The 20,176-nt window shown below is 46.3% G+C and overlaps 1 protein-coding gene across 1 annotated transcript in view; it reads left to right on the top strand.

Moving 5' to 3' along the window:
- HTT (huntingtin) overlaps positions 1-20,176 on the top strand; it is a 219,835-nt gene that overhangs the window by 100,349 nt on the left and 99,310 nt on the right. The window contains 4 exon segments of the mRNA XM_030564220.1: positions 1,353-1,408; positions 4,413-4,561; positions 5,941-6,077; positions 14,298-14,414. Of these exon segments, the coding sequence (XP_030420080.1) occupies positions 1,353-1,408; positions 4,413-4,561; positions 5,941-6,077; positions 14,298-14,414 (459 nt within the window).

Raw genomic sequence — 20,176 nt, forward strand, 5'->3', positions numbered from 1 at the left:
ATGCTGTCATGTAAATGTATGTAAACTGTAAAGTTGCAACACAGACACAAATTCTCTTCTAAGCATTCATGTATTGCCATAGGTAAGGCTAAGATTTTGACATGAATGTTTTTAGTAGACGTCAAACAGGCCACGGGCAATAATGAAATATTCATGGATACTCGTGACCTGTCCCTGACGTTTACTAAAAATATCCATTATAAAATGAGGAGCCTGGGCAGATGCGGGTGTGCTGGGAGCTGCAGGGTCCCCCTCCGCTGATGACTCCAAACTCCGGAGTCCAACCTGCTGCCCAGGGCAGTGGGAAGTGGCTGGGGTCCCTGTGCTGCCCTGAGTGGCAGGGAGTTGCAGGGTTCCCCCCCTCCCCCCTGGCCACTGCTGGCAGCCTGGAGGTCTGTCTGCCAGCAGCAGCAGGGGACCTGCAGCTCCTAGCTGGAGGTGCCTGAAGTCTCACAATCTGTGACCTCCTTGAATAAATTGCAGCCTTAGCCATAGGTAGGGCCCTACCAAATTCATGGCCATGGAAAAACGCGTCATTTACTATGAAATCTGGTCTTCCCCCATGAAATCTGGTCTTTTGTGTGCTTTTACCCTAAACTATACAGATTTCATGGGGGAGAACAGTGTTTCTCAAAATGGGGATCTTGACCCAAAAGTGAGTTGCAGGTGGGTCACAAGATTATTTAAGGGGGATCGTGGTATTGCCACCCTTATTTCTACGCTTCAGAGCTGGGCAGTTAGAGAGCAGCAGCTGTTAGCCAGGCGCCCAGCCCAGCCCTGAAGGGTGCGCTTTGCCAGCAGCAGTGTAGAAGTAAGGGTGGCAATACCATCCCATCCCATCCTTACTTCTGTGCTTCTGCTGGTGGTGGCTCTGCCTTCAGAGTTGGGCTCCTGGCCAGCAGCTGCTGCTGCTCTCCAGCTGCCCAACTCTGAAGGCAGAGCCCCAGCAGCAGCAGTGCAGAAGGGTAGCAGTACCGCAATCCCTCCTACAATAACCTCATGATCCCTCCCCCACTTTCCAAACACCTTTTTGGGTCAGGGCCCCTACAATTACAGCACTGTGAAATTTCAGATTTAAATAACTGAAATCATGAAATTTACTATTTTTAAAATCCTGTGGCCGTGAAATTAACCAAAATGGACCATGAATTTGGTAGGACCGTAGCCATAGGAAACACTTCAGAACATATTATAGCAAAGTGTGGGACTCAGTGCTTTTCATCTGTTTACCCATAGATGTACTTTTAAATCTTCATCTGCCAATTTAGTTTTAGATGAGAAATTAATATTGACAATGTTATGCCACTCTTAATGTGTACACCTCTTAATACTTATTTTTATCCTTTTTGCAGGTGTTTATTGGATTTGTGCTAAAGCAGTTTGAATACATTGAAGTGGGACAGTTCAGGTAAAATCAGACACACACAATCTCTATTCTATAGTAGGATTATGGGCTACAGTCACACAGGTCAATAGAAGAGTTTGGGTTAATATCACTTGTAGAATTTTACTGATTCTTTGGCATGTCTGTTTGAGAGAGAGTGGATCTAGAGGAAATAACTAGCAGCTTTAAACTATCCCCTTGTCCCACTACCCTTATTATGTCTATCTTTCCAAAAACGTGCAGTGATTAGTTCTGACATCTTTAAGGCCACACATTTCCATTTACATCCATCCAAAAAGTAGTGTCTGTCCACCAAAGGAGCAGAATTCCATCCTAGGTCATGTTTCCCATTCACCTAATCCAGTGGTTCCAAAACGGGGGTTCGCAAAATGTTACAGGGGGTTCTTGGGGGAAAAAAATTCTCAGTGGCGGACAGAGCTGTCCCTAGGGACCCTGGACAGCATGGGGCCAGCAGCCCAGAGCCCCTGGACTTCCAAGAGCTAAGCAGATCAAAGCAAGCATAGCTATCACACTGAGGAGATTTAAACTTCAAGACTCCTTATAGGAAATGGAAAGGGAGGTGGATATTTTTTGCTGTTTTTTAAATTAAATAGGCAGCTAGTATTGTTTTTAAAATTATTATGAACAGTTTTAAGCTTTGTTGTAACATGCATTGTCTGCCTGGACTGCTTGGGACCTGATTGCTTGTGTAGAAGGACGTCTTTGAGTTGGCTTCTTAAATACCTTAATGCTGTTTCACGTCTGATAGTCTTTGATGAAACATAGGAGCCTTGTCTTATAACAGGCTTATTCAAAGTGATACAAGCTACGAAAGTGAGAACTTGGAAGAGTGTTGCCATTTTCATAATGTAATAAAAATATTGTAATAATTAATAACAGTGTGTAATAAGCATGTCATAAAAACAAATTTTATATTTCCAAGATCACTGCTTTTATAATTTATACTCAGATAAAGAAGAAAATCCCTGGAAATATTCATTTTTAGGAGGGGGTTTGCAAGACTTGACATTTTAGTGAAAGGGGTTCACAGGTTGTCAAAGTTTGGGAACCACTGCCCTAATCCCATGGTACCTTCTTCAAGGGGTTTGGGCACTATGTAATGGAAGGAGCTGGGGAGCAAAGGGCAAGAAATATAACCCTAATCTATACTAACTTGTACTACTTCTCCTGTATTGTGAAACTCTCTCTCTCTCTGAGGGATTTCAGAGGGAATCTGTAATTTGGGGGAGTCCCTGGATCTATGCATTCTGGGAGTGAAAACTGTTTATTGACAGGTTTTGGCTCAGCAGTCACTTAACATTAATTTTAGATTGAAAAAACAGCATTGGAAATGTTGTTTAGATTTTTAGTGGGAAATGAGAGCTGTGTGTGTGTGTTTTCTTGAGCCACATACTACTTTTGAAAGGAGAGGTAGGAAGGAAGGGAGTAGGGGATGTCTCGAGTATAGGGAAGCTTTAAAACGTTGGATTTTAATAAAAATATAAACTAAAATATACTCCGAATAGTAGAGAGAAGAAAATAAGCAAAGAATCATTACATTAGTAACTATTTATTTTTGTACTATGAACTCCTCTAAATTCATTTTGAAAAAAGCAGTTAAAATAAATGGGACATGCTGTAACAGTATTAAGCTACTCCAGAGCATGTATCACTAGGCTATTTATGCCCTGTTTTGGTGCCTGAAGACAGGATGCCTCCAAAGTGCCTTCTCTTAATGCATGTTTTATTACTTTCTGCCATTGCTTTCCATAACGAATTTTAAAAATATCACTGTTGTCTCCAAATGATACTTTGTTTCTGAACTGCCATTCCATTGTGATTGTTCAGCAGGAGTTCCAGTTTGACATAGATTAGGAATGCCTGTTACTGCCTAAGTGGATAATAAGACAACAGATGATCATTATTGTTCTAAGCAGAGTGGTTAATTAATAGTAACTAGTTTGTTTAAGTACTGCAGTTTTCCCTACAGCTTTGATAAGACGTCAGCTTTTGTTATGCATACATATGGTAGCTTGTAATCCATATTTTTTTCCATTTTGTTAAACTGTCCGTCAAGATTGTAACTTCCCCTTTTTACATTTTTTAATTATTTAAGAGAACTTTTTTTAAAAATGGTACCTTGCACTCATTTATAATTAGTTGGTAGATCTTCAAAACCAGTGTATTACAATATATTGCAATTTTCACCTTCTAGTTGCAAACAATTTTTAGCTATTTTTCCCCCTTCGCGTGTTTTTAATAGGAACATTGCATGCAAGCAGCATCTGTTTCTTAATTAGTCAGTTTAATCCCCACCTAAAAGTGTGGTGCCTCCATCTTCTCCTTCAAATCTTTCCTTAAAAGATTTCTTTCTTTAAGCCTACAAAATTCAGTCCCCCTGCCAATCCCTCTCTTCTGACCTTAAATTCTGAATCTGAGTCAACTGTTAACAAAATAAGAATAAACACTAACCAATCTTTAAAAAAAAAAAAAAAAAATCACAACTAAGTGGAATTATGGTATAAACTTCGCTTTGCTTGCTTTGTATTATATCTCATCCTCCAGTCTTCATCTACATGTTGGCTATCAGGTTATAAGCTCCTCAGCACAGGGTCTTCCTGCTGCTTTGTGAAGCACCTTGCACACTTGATGTTTATATAAACATGATCTGAATGGCGTTTCAGTTTTTATGCTATTTAACCTTTACAGCCGTTTAAACAGATCTTGTTTTCATGAAATAAATCCTTCATAATGAGGCTTTTTTGAATTGTAATCCTTGCTTTGCATTAGTTCTAATTCATAGGAACAAAAACTTTATTAAGTGAGCTTATATTGAGAAATTCAATAAAAACTTCTAAATAACGTCTTGTAGTAAAAAATGGGGAACAGAAATACTATACAGAAGCAGAAGAGTATGTTCATGAATTTTCCATGAAACATAAGCAGATTATTTTTCTGTTGAATAGAACTGACCTGTATGTTTAATAAAGAGAAGGTAGTGTGTATTGACATTTTTCTTTTGTTCCAGGGAATCCGAGGCAATTATCCCGAATATCTTTTTCTTCTTGGTATTATTGTCTTATGAGCGATATCACTCCAAACAGATAATTGGAATTCCTAAGATTATTCAGCTGTGTGATGGTATCATGGCCAGTGGAAGGAAAGCTGTTACACATGGTAACTTAAAAACCAAAACAGTGAAACTGCTAACAGTTTGCAATATACTAAAAAAAATATACAGTGCTGTGCTAAGGAATGCTGGGCTCACGTTGATCAGCCCAGAAGACAATTGTATTGTTTTCTTGTATTTTTTCAAACTACATTTTTCACATATTAAACTAGTTCAAAGGTATGAACCTACTCCTGACAGAAAATATTATTTATCCCATTTCCACAATTATGCATAATTGGCTATTTTTGTTCAGAGAAATTAAGAAATTTGAGTAGAAGACAAGCTGTAAATTAAGTATGTTGCTTGAGCTGTTTAGGTATGATTGTATACTGTCTGCCTGGTTCTATCCAGTGATATCTGTCCCTTGCTTTCTCATAAAATGTTTGACTTAAAAATTGGTATGATGAAAAAAAATTGTTGCTTTAAATTTGCGGTTACCAGTTTGTTATAAGGATATTGCTGAATTGATACTTAACATGGCAACATAACACTCTTCTGCTACCTTTATACAATACATTGCTAGCACAGAAAAAAGCAGACTTAGATTTTGATCTAAATGTCTGATTTCTAATTTTCATAGAATATCAGGGTTGGAAGGGACCTCACAAGATCATCTAGTCCAACCCCCTGCTGAAAGCAGGACCAATCCCCAGACAGATTTTTGCCCCATATCCCTAAATGGCCCCCTCAAGGATTGAACTCTCAACACTGAGTTTAGCAGGCCAGTGCTCCCCCCCCCCCCCCCGAGCTATCCCTCCCCTCCGAATGTTCCATGTGTGTGTAGGGGTATATAAAATCAGAAAAAATTACTTTGTATGCTACAACCGTGACAAAATTTCTGCTTGTAATGAGAGTCTTCAGGAATTTTCTGTCTAATTTTAAAAGTAAAATAATAACGAAAATGGTGGCTAAACAGTATTTAATAGCAACATAATTATAATTATATTATTAAGGGCTTGTTAATTATTTAAATAGTAGATTAACAGAGCTGTATTTTTGAAAGGTTTTGATGAATCTATTTTGATATTTGCTTTATTTACCTTCCTTTTGGAAAAAGAACTTTGGAAGCCTTTCCTTATTCCAGAACTTTTGGTATAAGAGATGCATAGATTTTTACTGAGAAAGGCATGTCTTTTGAAAAATGTGTAAAATCCTGAAGGGGGGGTAATGGTCATCTGTCTCGAACTGTGACTTAGACTCTGCTTCAGTAGGGATGAAGGAACAAGAGATGTGGAAATGACTTAAGTTTTCTGCAAGTATTCATAGAAACATTACAATTTAAGTGCTAGGTTTCAGCAGTAAAATTGCTGGGAGTTAGAATCTTTCTGTACTATTCAAAAATAACCTGCATTTAATACTGAAATATGAAACATCTTAATTTTAGCTATACCAGCTCTGCAACCCATTGTCCATGACCTCTTTGTATTACGAGGAACAAATAAAGCTGATGCTGGAAAAGAACTGGAAACACAAAAAGAGGTGGTGGTGTCAATGCTACTAAGACTTATCCAGTATCATCAGGTAAGATAAATTGACAGATTAGTATGCCTGTGTATGTTTTATAATGTGAATTATTTGTTAAACTGGCCAATAGGAGGAAATGGTGGAGAGTGCGCATAGGTAATTAAGGCTAAGATTTTGTCAGTTATTTTTAGTAAAAGTCACAGACAGGTCACGGACAATAAACAAAAATTCACGTGACCAGTCTGTGGCTTTTACTAAAAATAATGGGGGGAGAGAAGGGTTCCCTGGGGGGATGACTGAAGCCCAATGGGGGGAGGAAGAGAGCCTGAGCCCCACTGCGGGGTGAGGAATGTCCAGCACCTGCCACTGCAGTGGCCATCAGCTCCAGGGCTCCAGTGGCTCAAAACTCCAGGCTGCTCATGGCGGCGCTTCAGAGCTCCAGGTGGTCCTTGCTGGCTAACAGCTCTGGCCCTGCCACCCCAGGACTGAAGTAAAAAATGTCATGGAGGTCTCTGAAAGTCACACAATCCATGACCTCCATGGCATAATCTTATCCTTAGTAACATCATAGGAATGCTTAGTTACATAGCTTTTTATGGAGACAACTAGATGATTGCTAGTCATTTACTTTTTATAAGATATAACTAAAGACAACTGAAACAGTAACTTATGACTATTCGCCTAGCCATTGTTAGATGTCATTTTATCAATAGCCTAGATGAGTCTTGAAGAATATTTTGGAGAACAGTATAGAGGTTGTATAGAGAACTACAGAGAAGACGTTTCAGGCGTTTGAGGAGAGAGGAAAAAAGCATAAAGGTGCTTGTGAAAGAAGTGATCTTGAATCTTTTTGCTTATTCCAGACACTTAACATAAGTGTAATACTTTTTTATTGAACTTCATCCAGTTGTGGAATGCTGCTCTCGTGTGTGTTAATGTAAGGAATTTGCCTTTTTTGAGTACAATTGAAGAGGCAACTTTTTTTTCTTCCAATTTAGTTCAAAAATAAGATTTGCTAGAAATTTGGATGTTGTGTGTGTCAAAGTTCAGACTGAAATTCACTTCTGCAACTAAAATTTTATAGGTTGATAGCAGCAAAGAGTCCTGTGGCACTTTAAAAACAAACAGACGTATTGGAGCATGAGCTTTCGTGGGTGAATAGCCACTTCAATCGGATGCATGTCTGTTGATAGTGAATTTATAGTTTTACATAACTAGTCATAAAATAGTGTTTGGATACATTTTTTGACATGACATTAAACTGTTATTCACATAATGTGTTCTGACATTATCTGATATTAACTATGTATTCACATATAGGTTATTTTTAATCTTTAGTGTTATGTAGAGTACAGGAGTTTCTTCTTCGAGTGATTGCTCATATCCATTCGAGGTAGGTGTACGCGCCGCGCGTGCACGTCTGCCGGAAACTTTTTTACCCTAGCAACTCCAGTGGGCCGGCAGGTCGCCCCCTAGAGTGGCGCCACTATGGCACTTGATATATACCCCTGCCGGCCCGCCCGCTCCTCAGTTCCTTCTTACCGCCGTGTCGGTTGCTGGAACTGTGGAGTGCGGCTTGCTGACCTCCACGTCCCTAGCTCTAATGATCGTCGTTTAACTTGTAGATAGTTCTTAGTTAAATGTTGTTAATAGTTAAGTGTAGATAGTCCGGCGGGTGGGCCGTTGCCCTCCCCGGCACCCGGCCGGGCCCATGCCTGGCTCGCCGGGTTTCAAGCAGTGCTTGGCGTGCAAGAAGCCGATGCCCACGAGCGATCCCCACGACGCGTGCCTCAAATGCCTAGGGGAATTGCATATTAGCGACAAGTGCCGCATTTGCAAGGCCTTTAAACCTCGCACTAAAAAGGAGAGAGACCAAAGACTCCGCGCTCTCCTGATGGAAGCGGCTCTGTCTCCGGCACCGGCGGCGCAGTCGGCCGGCTCTACACCGGCACCGGACCGCGCCGGCACCGGCAAGACTCCCCGGCACTGACCATCTCCGGCACCGGGAGCAGATCTACGTCCCTCGGCGTCTGCGACACCATCAAGGCAGGCCCGAGGGGACCTCCCAGCTCCTACCTTAGCCGCGGCACCGCCTGCAGGACCGCTGTCGACTCCGGGCCCGGAAGGTCCGTCGAGTCCAGCCCCACCTAGCTCCCCCATGAGATCGGTGGTTGAGCTCAGGGTCCCATCGACGCCGGAGACTTTCGCTTCGGCTCGGGACTTAATCGCGCTAACGGAGCCAGCTCAGCCTCAGCCGGCACCCCTGGGACGCTTAACTTCCAGGGGCAAGCCGATGCTCCGAGCGCCGTCTCCCGAGTCCCGGCACCGATCACCCCGGAGACGTGAATGCTCTCGCTCGGTGTGCCGCTCGGAGTCCCGGCACCGGTCGCCCAGACGGTACCGGTCGTACTCGCGGCACCGATCACTATCCGCACAGTCCTGGTCGGGCTCATCTCACCACTGGCACCGAGATTCCAGGAGCCGATCGCCTCGGCGTTCGGCTCCACGGTCGACTTCCCAGCACCGAACCGGTGGCAGGCCCCGAACCCGGTCGACCTCCCGGCACCGCGCTGGTGGTAGGTCCCGGTCTCCGCTGCCGTCCTGGCACCGTACTGTATGAAGATCACGGTCCCGCTCCCGGCACCAACATCGCTCCCGATCCCGGTCGGGCTCGAGGCACAGAGCATCACGCCGTTCTCGGTCCCGATCCCGGTACCAAGGTCAGTCACGGCACCGAGCCTCGGCTCCGAGGGGAACGTCAGTCACGGCGCATGGAGCTGTATACTATCCAAGCTCAGCGCCTCCCTGGCCTTCTAGGGAGCCGTCAGTCTCGTCCCACGCGGATAGTGCCTATGCCCTGGCACAGGGCAGTCACGAGGCCCTGTTCCAAGATCCATCACAAGAACGGGGGCCTCCACAGTGGGGGTTCTGGACCCCATGGGCATACTCCCAGACCCAAGGTCTGCATCATGTTACCCCCCGCCCTGTAGCGGAGCGCAGACCTCCGGAGGCGACGGTGTCTCGACCTCCCTCCCTCCCTGGAAACAGAGGGGACTCACCGGGACCCAGAGCTCCCTCCGGAAGTAGAGGAGCAGCCCCTCACGGATCCCCCCGTGGACGCTTTGGTGCCGGGGGTGTCCTCGTCCTCGTCTCCGGATGAGGCAGTGGCGGGTACCTCGTCCTCCAGTCCCCCTCCACTGGATTTGAGGGCACACCAAGACCACCTCCGCCGAGTGGCACAGAACCTAAACTTACAGGCGGAGGAGGTCTCGGAAGTTGAGGACCCGGTGGTGAGCATCCTTTCAGCAGATGCACCCACCAGAGTGGCCCTACCTTTCATTAAAACCATCCAGACTAATGCCACTAACATCTGGCAGTCACCGGCCTCCATCCCTCCGACCGCTCGAGGGGTGGAGCGTAAGTACATGGCCCCCTCTAAGGGATACGAGTACTTGTACGTTCACCCGACCCCCTGCTCGTTGGTGGTCCAGTCAGTGAGCGATAGGGAGCGCCACGGGCAAGAGGCCCCAGCGCCCAAGTCAAAGAAGGCGAGGCGGATGGACCTCCTGGGCAGAAAAGTCTATTCAGCTGGGGCACTGCAGCTCCGGGTATCCAACCAGCAGGCCCTCCTCAGCTGATACTCCTTCAATACCTGGGTAGCGGCTGAGAAGTTTACGGAGCTCTTGCCCCAGGAGGCACGCCAGTAATTTTCCACCGCTACAGGCCTCCCTTGATGCTGCCGACTCAGCCGCTCGGACCCTAGCTTCGGGGCTCATGATGCGCCGGATCTCTTGGCTGCAGGTCTCTGGCCTTCTGTCGGAGCTCCAGCACACGATCCAGGACCTCCCCTTCGAAGGCCAGGGGCTGTTCTCAGATAAAACAGACCCTAGACTCGAAAATCTGAAGGATAATAGAGTCGTCATAAGGTCGCTGGGCATGCATACGCCGGCGACGCAACGCAGGCCATTCAGGCAGCAAAATCATCAGCAGCAACAGCGGCCATATCCTCCGTTCTGCCCGAGACAGGACCCTTCGAGGCGCCGTGGCAGGAACAACCGCCGCAGACAGTCCGGTGGACAAACGGGGCAGAACCAAGGCTCCACCAAGGCCCCTCCAGGGCCTAAGCCTTCATTTTGAAGGTGCGCCCGAGGGCGCAGTACCAGTTTCCCCTCCGGATCCCTCCCCGCAGTTTTCCAACCACCTTTCCTTTTTCCTCCCGGCGTGGACCCGTATAACGTCGGACCATTGGGTCTTGCGTACGGTGCAGGCCGGTTATCGCCTGCAGTTTTCTTCGCCCCCTCCCTCCCATCCACCATCCCCGTCCCTCTTCAGGGACCCCTCTCACGAGCAATTCCTCCGTCAGGAAGTGCACGCGCTCCTTGCCAAGGGAGCCATAGAGGCGGTGCCGGACAACGAGAAGGGCAAGGGGTTTTATTCCCGCTACTTTCTAATCCCCAAATCCAAGGGCGGCCTCAGGCCCATCCTCGACCTGCGGGAACTCAACAAGTATATCGTGAAGTTGAAGTTCCACATGGTATCCCTTGGAACCATTATCCCATCTCTGGATCCCGGAGACTGGTACGCCGCCCTCAATATGCAGGACGCCTACTTGCACATCTCTATTGCCCCCCAACACAGGCATTTCCTCCGCTTTATAGCCGACCGCCGACATTTCCAATTCGCGGTCCTTCCGTTTGGCCTCTCCACGGCCTCAAGAGTATTTACAAAATGCATGGCAGTCGTCGTCGCACACCTTCGGCGTTGCCGCATTCACGTCTTCCTCTACTTGGACGACTGGCTGATCCGAGGCACGTCGGACTTGCAGGTTCGCGACCATGTAGACAGGATCAGCACCCTCTTTGCGGCCTTGGGCCTCGTAATCAACATGGACAAGTCTACTCTACTCCCCATGTAGCGGATAGAGTTTATCGGGGCCGTTCTAGACTCTGCCCTAGCCAGGGCCTTGTTGCCCTTGCCCAGGTTCCAGTCATTGTCGGGCATCATTCTACGGTTGCGAGTGGCCCCGCTGACCTCAATACGGACATGTCTGGCCCTCCTAGGCCACATGGCAGCCTGCACGTTTGTAACGGCACATACCCGACTCCGCATGAGGCCTCTTCAATCCTGGCTCCTTGCACAGTATCGGCCGGCCAGACGGTCGTTGGACACAGTCGTCCCCGTCCCTCAGAGGGTACTAGACTCTCTTCGCTGGTGGCTGGACCAATCCGTAGTCTGTGCGGGGCTCCCGTTCCATCCGCCGCAACCTTCGGCATCCCTGACCTCGGACGTCTCCGATCTGGGCTGGGGGGCTCACTGCGGCACCTAGAGAACTCAGGGCTTATGGACTCCAGAGGAGATCAACCTCCACATCAATGTGCGAGAGCTGAGAGCGGTCCGCCTTGCTTGTCAAGCATTCGTCCACCTCCTTCAAGGTCGTTGTGTCGCGGTGTTCACCGACAACACGACGACTATGTTTTACATCAACAAGCAGGGCGGCACCAGGTCCTCTCCCCTCTGTCTCGAGGCAATACGTCTCTGGGAGTTTTGCATAGCCCATTCTATTCACCTTTCCGCTTCCTATCTCCCGGGAGCGCGGAACACCCTAGCGGATCGGCTGAGCAGATCCTTTTGTTCACACGAGTGGTCCCTCCGTCCGGACGTCGCCCTCTCACTCTTCCAGAGGTGGGGTCGTCCCTGGATGGACCTCTTCGCGTCCAGGGTGAACAGGAAGTGTCGAACATTCTGCTCCTTCCAGGGTCGGGAGCCGGGGTCTCTAGCGGATGCATTCCTGATCCCATGGACAGCCCACCTGTGTTATGCTTTCCTGCCCATTCCGCTGATTCACAGAGTTCTCATCAAGGTCCGCAGGGACAGAGCCTGGGTGATTCTCATAGCTCCAGCATGGGCCAGGCAGCACTGGTACCCCATGCTGCTGGACCTCTCGGTGACCAACCCAGTTACCCTGCCCCTGCATCGGGACCTGATCACTCAGGACCACGGCAGGCTCGGTCACCCGGACCTTCAGTCTCTGCACTTTACAGCATGGCTCCTGCGTGGTTGACAGACGCCGAGTTGCGATGTTCCACCCCGGTTCGTGAGGTTCTCTTGGGCAGCAGAAAGCCTTCCACCAGAGCGACTTACACAGCCAAGTGGAAGCGTTTCTGCTGCTGGTGTTCAGAGAAAGCTTTTCGCCCTATGGAGACTTCCGTCACCACTCTCTTGGACTATATCTGGTCCCTTAAGGCCCAGGGTCTGGCATTGTCATCCCTCCGAGTCCACCTAGCCGCCATCTCCGCGTTTCATCCCGGAGTAGACGGATGTTCCGTCTTCTCTCACCCTATGGTGGCGAGATTCCTGAGGGGGCTGGAGCGGCTTTATTCGCAAATTCGCCCTCCGGCCCCTTCATGGGACCTCAACCTGGTCCTAACTCGACTCATGGGTCCTCCATTCAAGCCGTTAGCTCCCTGCTCTACCTCTCGTGGAAGACCGCCTTCCTGGTGGCCATTACCTCAGCTAGACGAGTGTCAGAGCTGAGGGCCCTCACGGTGGACCCACCGTATACCGTCTTCCACAGAGACAAGGTACAGCTGAGGCCTCACCCTGCCTTTCTTCCCAAGGTGGTCTCAGCTTTCCATGTCAACCAAGAGATTTTCCTCCCAGTCTTCTTCCCCAAGCCCCATTCGTCCCGCAGGGAGCAGCAGCTACGTTCGCTAGATGTCCGACGGGCTCTAGCATTTTATGTGGATAGAACCAAACCCTTCCGCAAGTCCCCTCAGTTATTTGTGGCAGTTGCGGACCGGGTCAAGGGGCTACCGATTTCCTCCCAGAGGTTATCTTCATGGGTTACATCCTGTATCAGGACCTGCTACGACCTGACCCAAGTTCCGACGGGCCGTGAGACTGCTCACTCCACCAGAGCGCAGGCGTCATCGCTGGCTTTCCTCGCCCGCGTGCCAATACAAGAGATTTGTAGGGCGGCGACCTGGTCACCGATCCATACATTCGCTTCCCATTACGCCCTGGTACAGCAGTCCAGAGATGATGCGGCCTTTGGCTCTGCAGTACTCCAGGCCGCGACCTCTCACTCCGAACCCACCGCCTAGGTAAGGCTTGGGAATCACCTACCTGGAATGGATATGACCAATCACTCGAAGAAGAAAAGACGGTTACTCACCTTTGTAACTGTTGTTCTTCGAGATGTGTTGCTCATATCCATTCCACACCCGCCCTCCTTCCCCACTGTCGGAGTAGCCGGCAAGAAGGAACTGAGGAGCAGGCGGGCTGGCAGGGGTATATATCAAGTGCCATAGTGGCGCCACTCTAGGGGGCGACCTGCCGGCCCACTGGAGTTGCTAGGGTAAAAAAGTTTCCGGCAGACGTGCACGCACGGCGCGTACACCTACCTGGAATGGATATGAGCAACACATCTCGAAGAACAACAGTTACAAAGGTGAGTAACCCGTCTTTTCTAGCAAAGATCTGGACTAGCCAGTATTAGGACCTGATCTTGCCAACTGCTCTACACAAGCAGACTCTGTGTCTGTGCAGAACTCCATTGACTTTAATGAGTTCAGAGTTCCATTCAGATAGAACAGCTGACAAGATCAGATATTTAATGTATGTCCCATTTCGATTCTTCTTTTCATTAAAACAGGAGCAAATACAGATACCCTTCTGATATATGAAGACTTTTTTACTTGTCAACTACCAATGTTTTGCTTTTCTTTCCATTCCCCATGCATTTCATCTCATACTCTATTCTTCCCACTATTGGACTAATCACTTGTAAATTTTGGCTTTGCAAAGCACAGAAAATTTTGCTTTTTTTTGTTTAAAAGATCTGGGAAATACCAGGTATTTTGGCCATCATAAAAGACCATATCTGAGAGAAACTTGTTCTTTTTATAAATTCTAGCCTGAAGTTAATTTTTTGCTATTGTCATAGACCTATATTTCATTTCTTCTTCTGGATTTATGTAGTTTTATTTCTTATATGCGTGTATGTGTAAAAATATCTAAGTGGAGCAGAGTAGGAATACTGTCTCTTACTCTGTTAAACGAAAGGTGAGGTGAAGCAGGAGAACAGTGTGTATAATATGATATTTTAAGATGATCTTAAATCATCTTTGTGAAACAGCTTGCATAACTTTTTGGTTTGGGGGAAAATGATAGTTTTATTAACTGTTCCCTCCCTCAACTATATTATTTAAATATGGCATTTTCTAAAGTGCAAGTGTGTTTGTTTTTTGGGGGGGTGGGTTGGGATATTTTCTTCAGGTGCTGGAGATGTTCATCCTAGTACTGCAACAGTGCCACAAAGAGAATGAAGACAAATGGAAAAGATTGTCCCGACAGATAGCAGATATAATTCTCCAAATGTTAGCAAAACAACAGGTTAGTATCCAACTTTGATTTTATTCTTACATATCAATTTTGCTTTTATTACATGAAGCATGACTGTGTGCCTACAGTCTGCAAGTAAATATAATACTGGAAACTATTCTACTAAAATAGGTTTGTATATATGAAAGACTTTGTAAATATAGCGTTCAAGATAAGGCATCCCATTTATTCTTAATGGGGCTGATAATGATGAATAATTTCTCTATAATTTCATATGTACTTATAGATTAATGTTATTTTAAAATCACAAAAGACTAATTTGTAGATAAACTATTTGTAGTGTCTAATATATCTCAGCTTAGAGTTAAATCCATAACTGCTTTAAGAGTCATGACCACTGTTCTGTTATATAGCTAATCCAGCTCACCATGCTTACTATATGGTATCAAGTCTTTTTTCTTTACGTACAGAATGTTGTCATTGTTGGCATTATAATCAGACAATATAATAGTTGTTCAATGACCTTATTTTATAACCTATTTTAATGAACAAAATAAAAACTGTAATGAAATTTGTTTACTTGAAACTGATTTGGTCATCTGTAATGGCCTGTTTAACTTTATTTTTAATGTTTTTAAGGTACATTTTTAGATGTCTTTATTTTCTCTGTTAAATAACTTAATCTGACAAACTGCACTTATGTAAATCTTATGACTTAGCTGAATATGGGAGAAGTTAAGTGTTGTCAGGACCTGGATCACAGGCAAAACTGACATTATCTGGACCTTATTGCACATTACTCCACTTAGGCAGATCCCAGCTGCTGTGGGGAGACTCATTGAAGTCCATTGGTGCAGAGTAATTTACAGGGTTGGAGACCTCATGAGCTGCATATAAGTTTGTACCCAAACCTGAGATCTGTGTGCAAACTGAAGGCGGCCAACATATGAAGCTCAGTGTATTATTTGATTGCTGGTCCCTGGTTGTATTCCACACATGGATGCATGTGTGTGCTGTGCGTGAGAGTCTGGAAATTTTAACAAGCAGTGTCTGTCGGTCTGTACATGCGCAGTAGTTCTTGTGCTCCAGACCGATGGCATAAGAGGCAGTATGGACTGACGCCTTTCCTGTTCTCCATACCCACCACATGGCCTGTGTCATAATCTGTGTCCACAGATTTCTCCAGATTTTCTCTTTGTTGCCCTGTAAATGGCTATTGTAAATAGTTTTATATTAGCATAGTTAGTTTTCTAGTATAGTGTAGCTTGTTCTTTCTGTGCACTGGGGACTGCCTCCTTGTGGCCTAGAACTGTGCCCAGGGGTTCAATAATATCTCTCCTGCCCTCGCTCCGTCTCTGTGAGCAACAATCACCAACACCATCTCTATTGCTTAGGCGAGACACATAATGGGATATCAGTGGTGGAGCTCCAGGATTCCCAGCACTGGCTTGTGAATATTCTGCTGCTTATAAGTCCAAGTAATCTGGTGCTCCCTTGTGATGAGGCCATCATGGAGCCAGCCATAGTGGTCTGGCATACCCCACACCACACCAAAGGGACTGAATTTCTTTTCTCCAACCCAGCTCCAAACTCCCTGATGGTACACGTAGCCATAGGGAGAGCATGATCACAACCTCCCAAGACCACCACAGCTGTCAAGGGCTCAAAGAGGTTGGGCCTCTTGAGGGGAGAGAGAGGGAAAGGTCTTCCTCTACAAGTCTGCAAATTTGTATCCCTAACTGTCAGACCTCGTTAGTGAAATATTTTAACAGTTACTCCAGGCAGGCTGTCTGACTTTAAAGACAAGCTTCCCTCTGGGGACAAAGCCCAATTTTAGTCCTTCATAGAGGAGCGCAAGTTAATGGCTAAGACTTCTCTTTAAGCTGTAGAGGATGCAGTGGACACTGCATCCAGTGGCTTGGTCACTGGCATAGTTATGAGGTGTGAGTCTTGGCTTCACTCTTTGGGGCTACTCAGGGAGGTCTAGAACACCATACAGAACCTCTCTTTAGACAAGTCAGATTTGTTTAACAAGAAAATAGATGACTCCCTACACTTGTTGGAAGACTCCAAGTCAACTCTACAGTCCCTGGGAATTTACACCCTAATACCCAGGAGAAAACATCAGACAGAGGTGTATAGGCCAAAGACACCCCCCCCCCAAAGATGTTGTACCACCAGTGTCCAGATGAGGCTCTACTTAAACATCAGAGGGTTCAGAGGCCTCAATGTTCAGCCCCCTCTGCTACCATGACTTCTGCCTATTCCCAGCCATCTGCTAAGGGCTACTTCTATACCCACTTCTACCTCCCTTCTCTGTGGGGACCATCTCTCGCTTTTTGCCTACAACTGGGACTCAGTCACAGCATACAGTTGGGTCTTGGAATATTCTTGATGGATAACTTCTAGGTTTCTCACCCTCCCTCCCCACAAACCCACTTCCTGGTCCATCTTCAGGAACCACTCTCACTAGGTGATTCCTCAACAGGAGGCAGACTCCCTTTTTCAACGAGGGGCAATAGAATGAGTGTCACCTTGGTATCGTGGGAGCATGTTCTATTCCCTATATTTTAGTCCCCAAAAAGATAAGGTGGAGACCAGTCTGGACTTTCAACAATTAAACATCTTTTTTTCAAAAGCCTACATTCAGATGGTTACTCTAGCATTGATAGTCCTCTCCCTACGGAAGGGGACATGGTTCACAGCTCTCAGTATGAAGGATGCTTATTTTCATGTTAGATATTAAGCTATCCAACATCAGTTGGTTTTGAGTGGGTCAGGAACACTTCCAGTTCAGAGTCCTTCCCTCTAGACAAACAACAGGACCCAGAGTATTCACAAAGGTTTTCTTTGTGGTGGCAGCCCAGATGAGACGATTGACTCCTGGTGGGTCACTCTAGCCAGGAGGTCAGGTTAGCAACTTTGTTCCTGTTCCATTTTCTAGCATCACTGGGTGTCTACATGAACAAAGAGTCTATTTTAACATCCACACAGACTCTAAACTTAATTGGGGTGATACTGGACTCCATTTCAGCAAGAACTTTCCTCCCCATGGAAAGATTTCAGTTAATAAGTAATCTAATAGTCTTTGGTCCTTGAGTAATTTGTGCTATGGTCAACGTATGCCTTGCTCTTCTATGGCCTTGTGCACTTATGTGGACACTGTTCTCCAGGCTTCATCTATGATGCTTGCAGGCCTGGGTCCAGTCAGTCTACTCACAAGACAAGGATCACATCAACACTAGAGTGACTGTTCCCACCAGGGTCATTGCCTCTCTTATCTGGTGGTCGAATTTGGAATGAATCAGAGTCATCTGCAACACTCCCTATCTCCGTGTCACCATTGTAACACAGGCATCCCTTCTGGGTTGGGGTGCTCACCTGAACAACCACACCAGACAAGGTACCTGGACCCCATCGGAGGCCAGACTGCTTTTCGTTCTAATAGAATTGAGAGCAAGCAGGAGTTTTTCCCATTTATACATTCAGTGTATATCCAAGTAATGTCAGACAACATCACCACTGTCTCTTACATAAAGAGGGTGAAGCAAGATCTCTTCTCCTCTGTCTAGAAGCAGTAAGGCTTGGGAACTGATGCATCAGAAACTGCCTCACCATCCAAGCTGCATACCTTCTGAATGCTCATAACTCTTTACTGCACAACCTGAGTAGAAGCTTCTGTGCAGAAGTGGAATACACACAGCTCTGTCCTGAGTGAGATATTCACTCTGGGGAACACCTCGTGAGGATCTCTTCGCATTCCAAATGAACAAAAAACTTCCCCTATATTGCTCCAGATGAGCTATAGGTCACAGCACACAGGGCAATGCTTTCTTGTTGTCATGGAGGGACAAACTCAGATATGCCTTTCCTCCCATTCCCCCTGCTACCATAGGTCTTGAAAATGACTCTCTCTGTTATGATGAATCTTTTTCCTATGAGGCAACTTACCCAGACAGTTTTGGTTCCTGTGGATTTTCAGAAAATATCTGTCTGCCTATCAGGGTCCACCTCTTCCTGGCTTTCCTAAATCAAGAAGGGGAAAGAATCAGACACGCCAATCCAGACCCATTCGTCCTCATGGCTGATGTTTGGAGGGACATCAGAATTAGACCGTTCTTGTTCAGCACCTGTCCAAGCTATCCTTCTCAAAGTAGGAAAGATTCAACTAGGACCTGCTACCTAGCTAAATGGAGACATTCCTCTACCTGGGCTCAGCATGATTGGCCTTCTCCAAGCAGTGCAGATATTCTAGTTGTCTTTAACAAAACTCAGATCTTTACATTTAGCTCACTATGATGAGCTAGAAAGCAGCAGATCAATGTTTGGAGACAGAAGCTGCAGCACTGACTGTTTTGGAATTTAATGACACAGCACGTAAACCAAAGCAAGGTTTAAGAGAGACACATGGTGAGGAGAATGGGAGGGAAAAAGGGGGGAGCTCACAACTAACCTATCAGCCTGTGTTAACTGCAGGAGTAATATAGCTTTGCACTGACAGTAAAAGCTGTGATCAGTGCCTTCCTATCTCCAGTAGATAGATGTTCCAGTTTTACATTCCTCCCAAAGGTTATTTCTGAATTCCATGTCAATCAAACTATCTGCTGAAGTGTTTTTCTTTCCCAAAGCCCCATGCCACTGCTGAAGAGTGAAGACTTCATTCCCATGGCGTCAGACAGGTTTGGTCCTTTGCAGGTAGACCACCCAGACTCACAAGAAGATCACCAAGGCCATTTCTCACCATAACAGAAAGGTTGTGAGGATACTATATCCTCTCAGAAACTCTAAATGGATTTTTGGATGCATCATCACGTGCTACCAATTAGCACATCTCTCTCCACCTGACAGGGTAGAGAGTACACTCGGCCAGAGCACAAGCTGCTTCTACAAGATCCCTGCAGGAAGCATGAATACTGGACATACGCAGAGAAGCTACCAGGAGTTCCATTCACACATTCACTAAACATTATGCACTAGTTCAGTCCTTTGCTGCAAATGCAGCAGTGGGAACTGTAGTACTTCAAGCGTCGTTGCCGTTAGCGTCGTCACATCTGAGTTCTGCTTGTCATGTGTGGAATGAAGAAGGAGGTTACTTAAGTGTAACTGGAAGAGCTTCAAGATGTATGGTCCCTATCTGTATTTTGCTACCCTCTTTCCATCCCTTCTGCTTCAGGTCATATTAGTTGGCATCCTTTCATCTGTGAGAGGTGGTGGGAATTGAAGCCTGTGATGAAGATGGTTTGCAATGTCTCATGTGACTGAATAGTCTAATCCGAGATTTGCATGATCTTTGTCAGTTGTTGCAAATATATGGGAGCTGCTTGCTTCCTATAAGCTCTTTTCTCTTCAAGCTATAGGAGCCAGCTCCTGTCATGGACTCTGATGCCCTGAGGGAGACAGTGGCACTACTTGTTACGCTCACTTGCCAAGGTTTCCCATCGGTCAGGATCAGTTCTCAGTTCCTTCATATCTCGCTTGCCTGTGTTTTTCTAGTGAAGCTTGGGACGTTCTGTTCTTGTTCCCTCTGATAGCTCCCCATATAGTATGTCCTTGGGTATGCGTACATCTTCCAACCAAGCAGATGGCCCAACCAGCGCAGTTATCTTTGCTTGAGCAGGGCTGTCACACTTGGTTAGTTTGTCCTTTGCATTGGTGACTTTATCTTGTCATTTGGTGTGGAGTATGCATGTAATAGGGTGCTGGCTAGGAGAAACAAGCCAGGCTCCTGTTAGCCCTGTTCCAGAGGAAAAAGGATTAATTGGGCTGGCTGAGAGGCCATGCCCTAATTAGCAAAGGGGATCCACCTGCAGGCC

Source organism: Gopherus evgoodei, chromosome 5 (assembly GCF_007399415.2).
Source record: "Gopherus evgoodei ecotype Sinaloan lineage chromosome 5, rGopEvg1_v1.p, whole genome shotgun sequence".
In the NCBI taxonomy this organism is placed as follows: domain Eukaryota; kingdom Metazoa; phylum Chordata; order Testudines; family Testudinidae; genus Gopherus; species Gopherus evgoodei.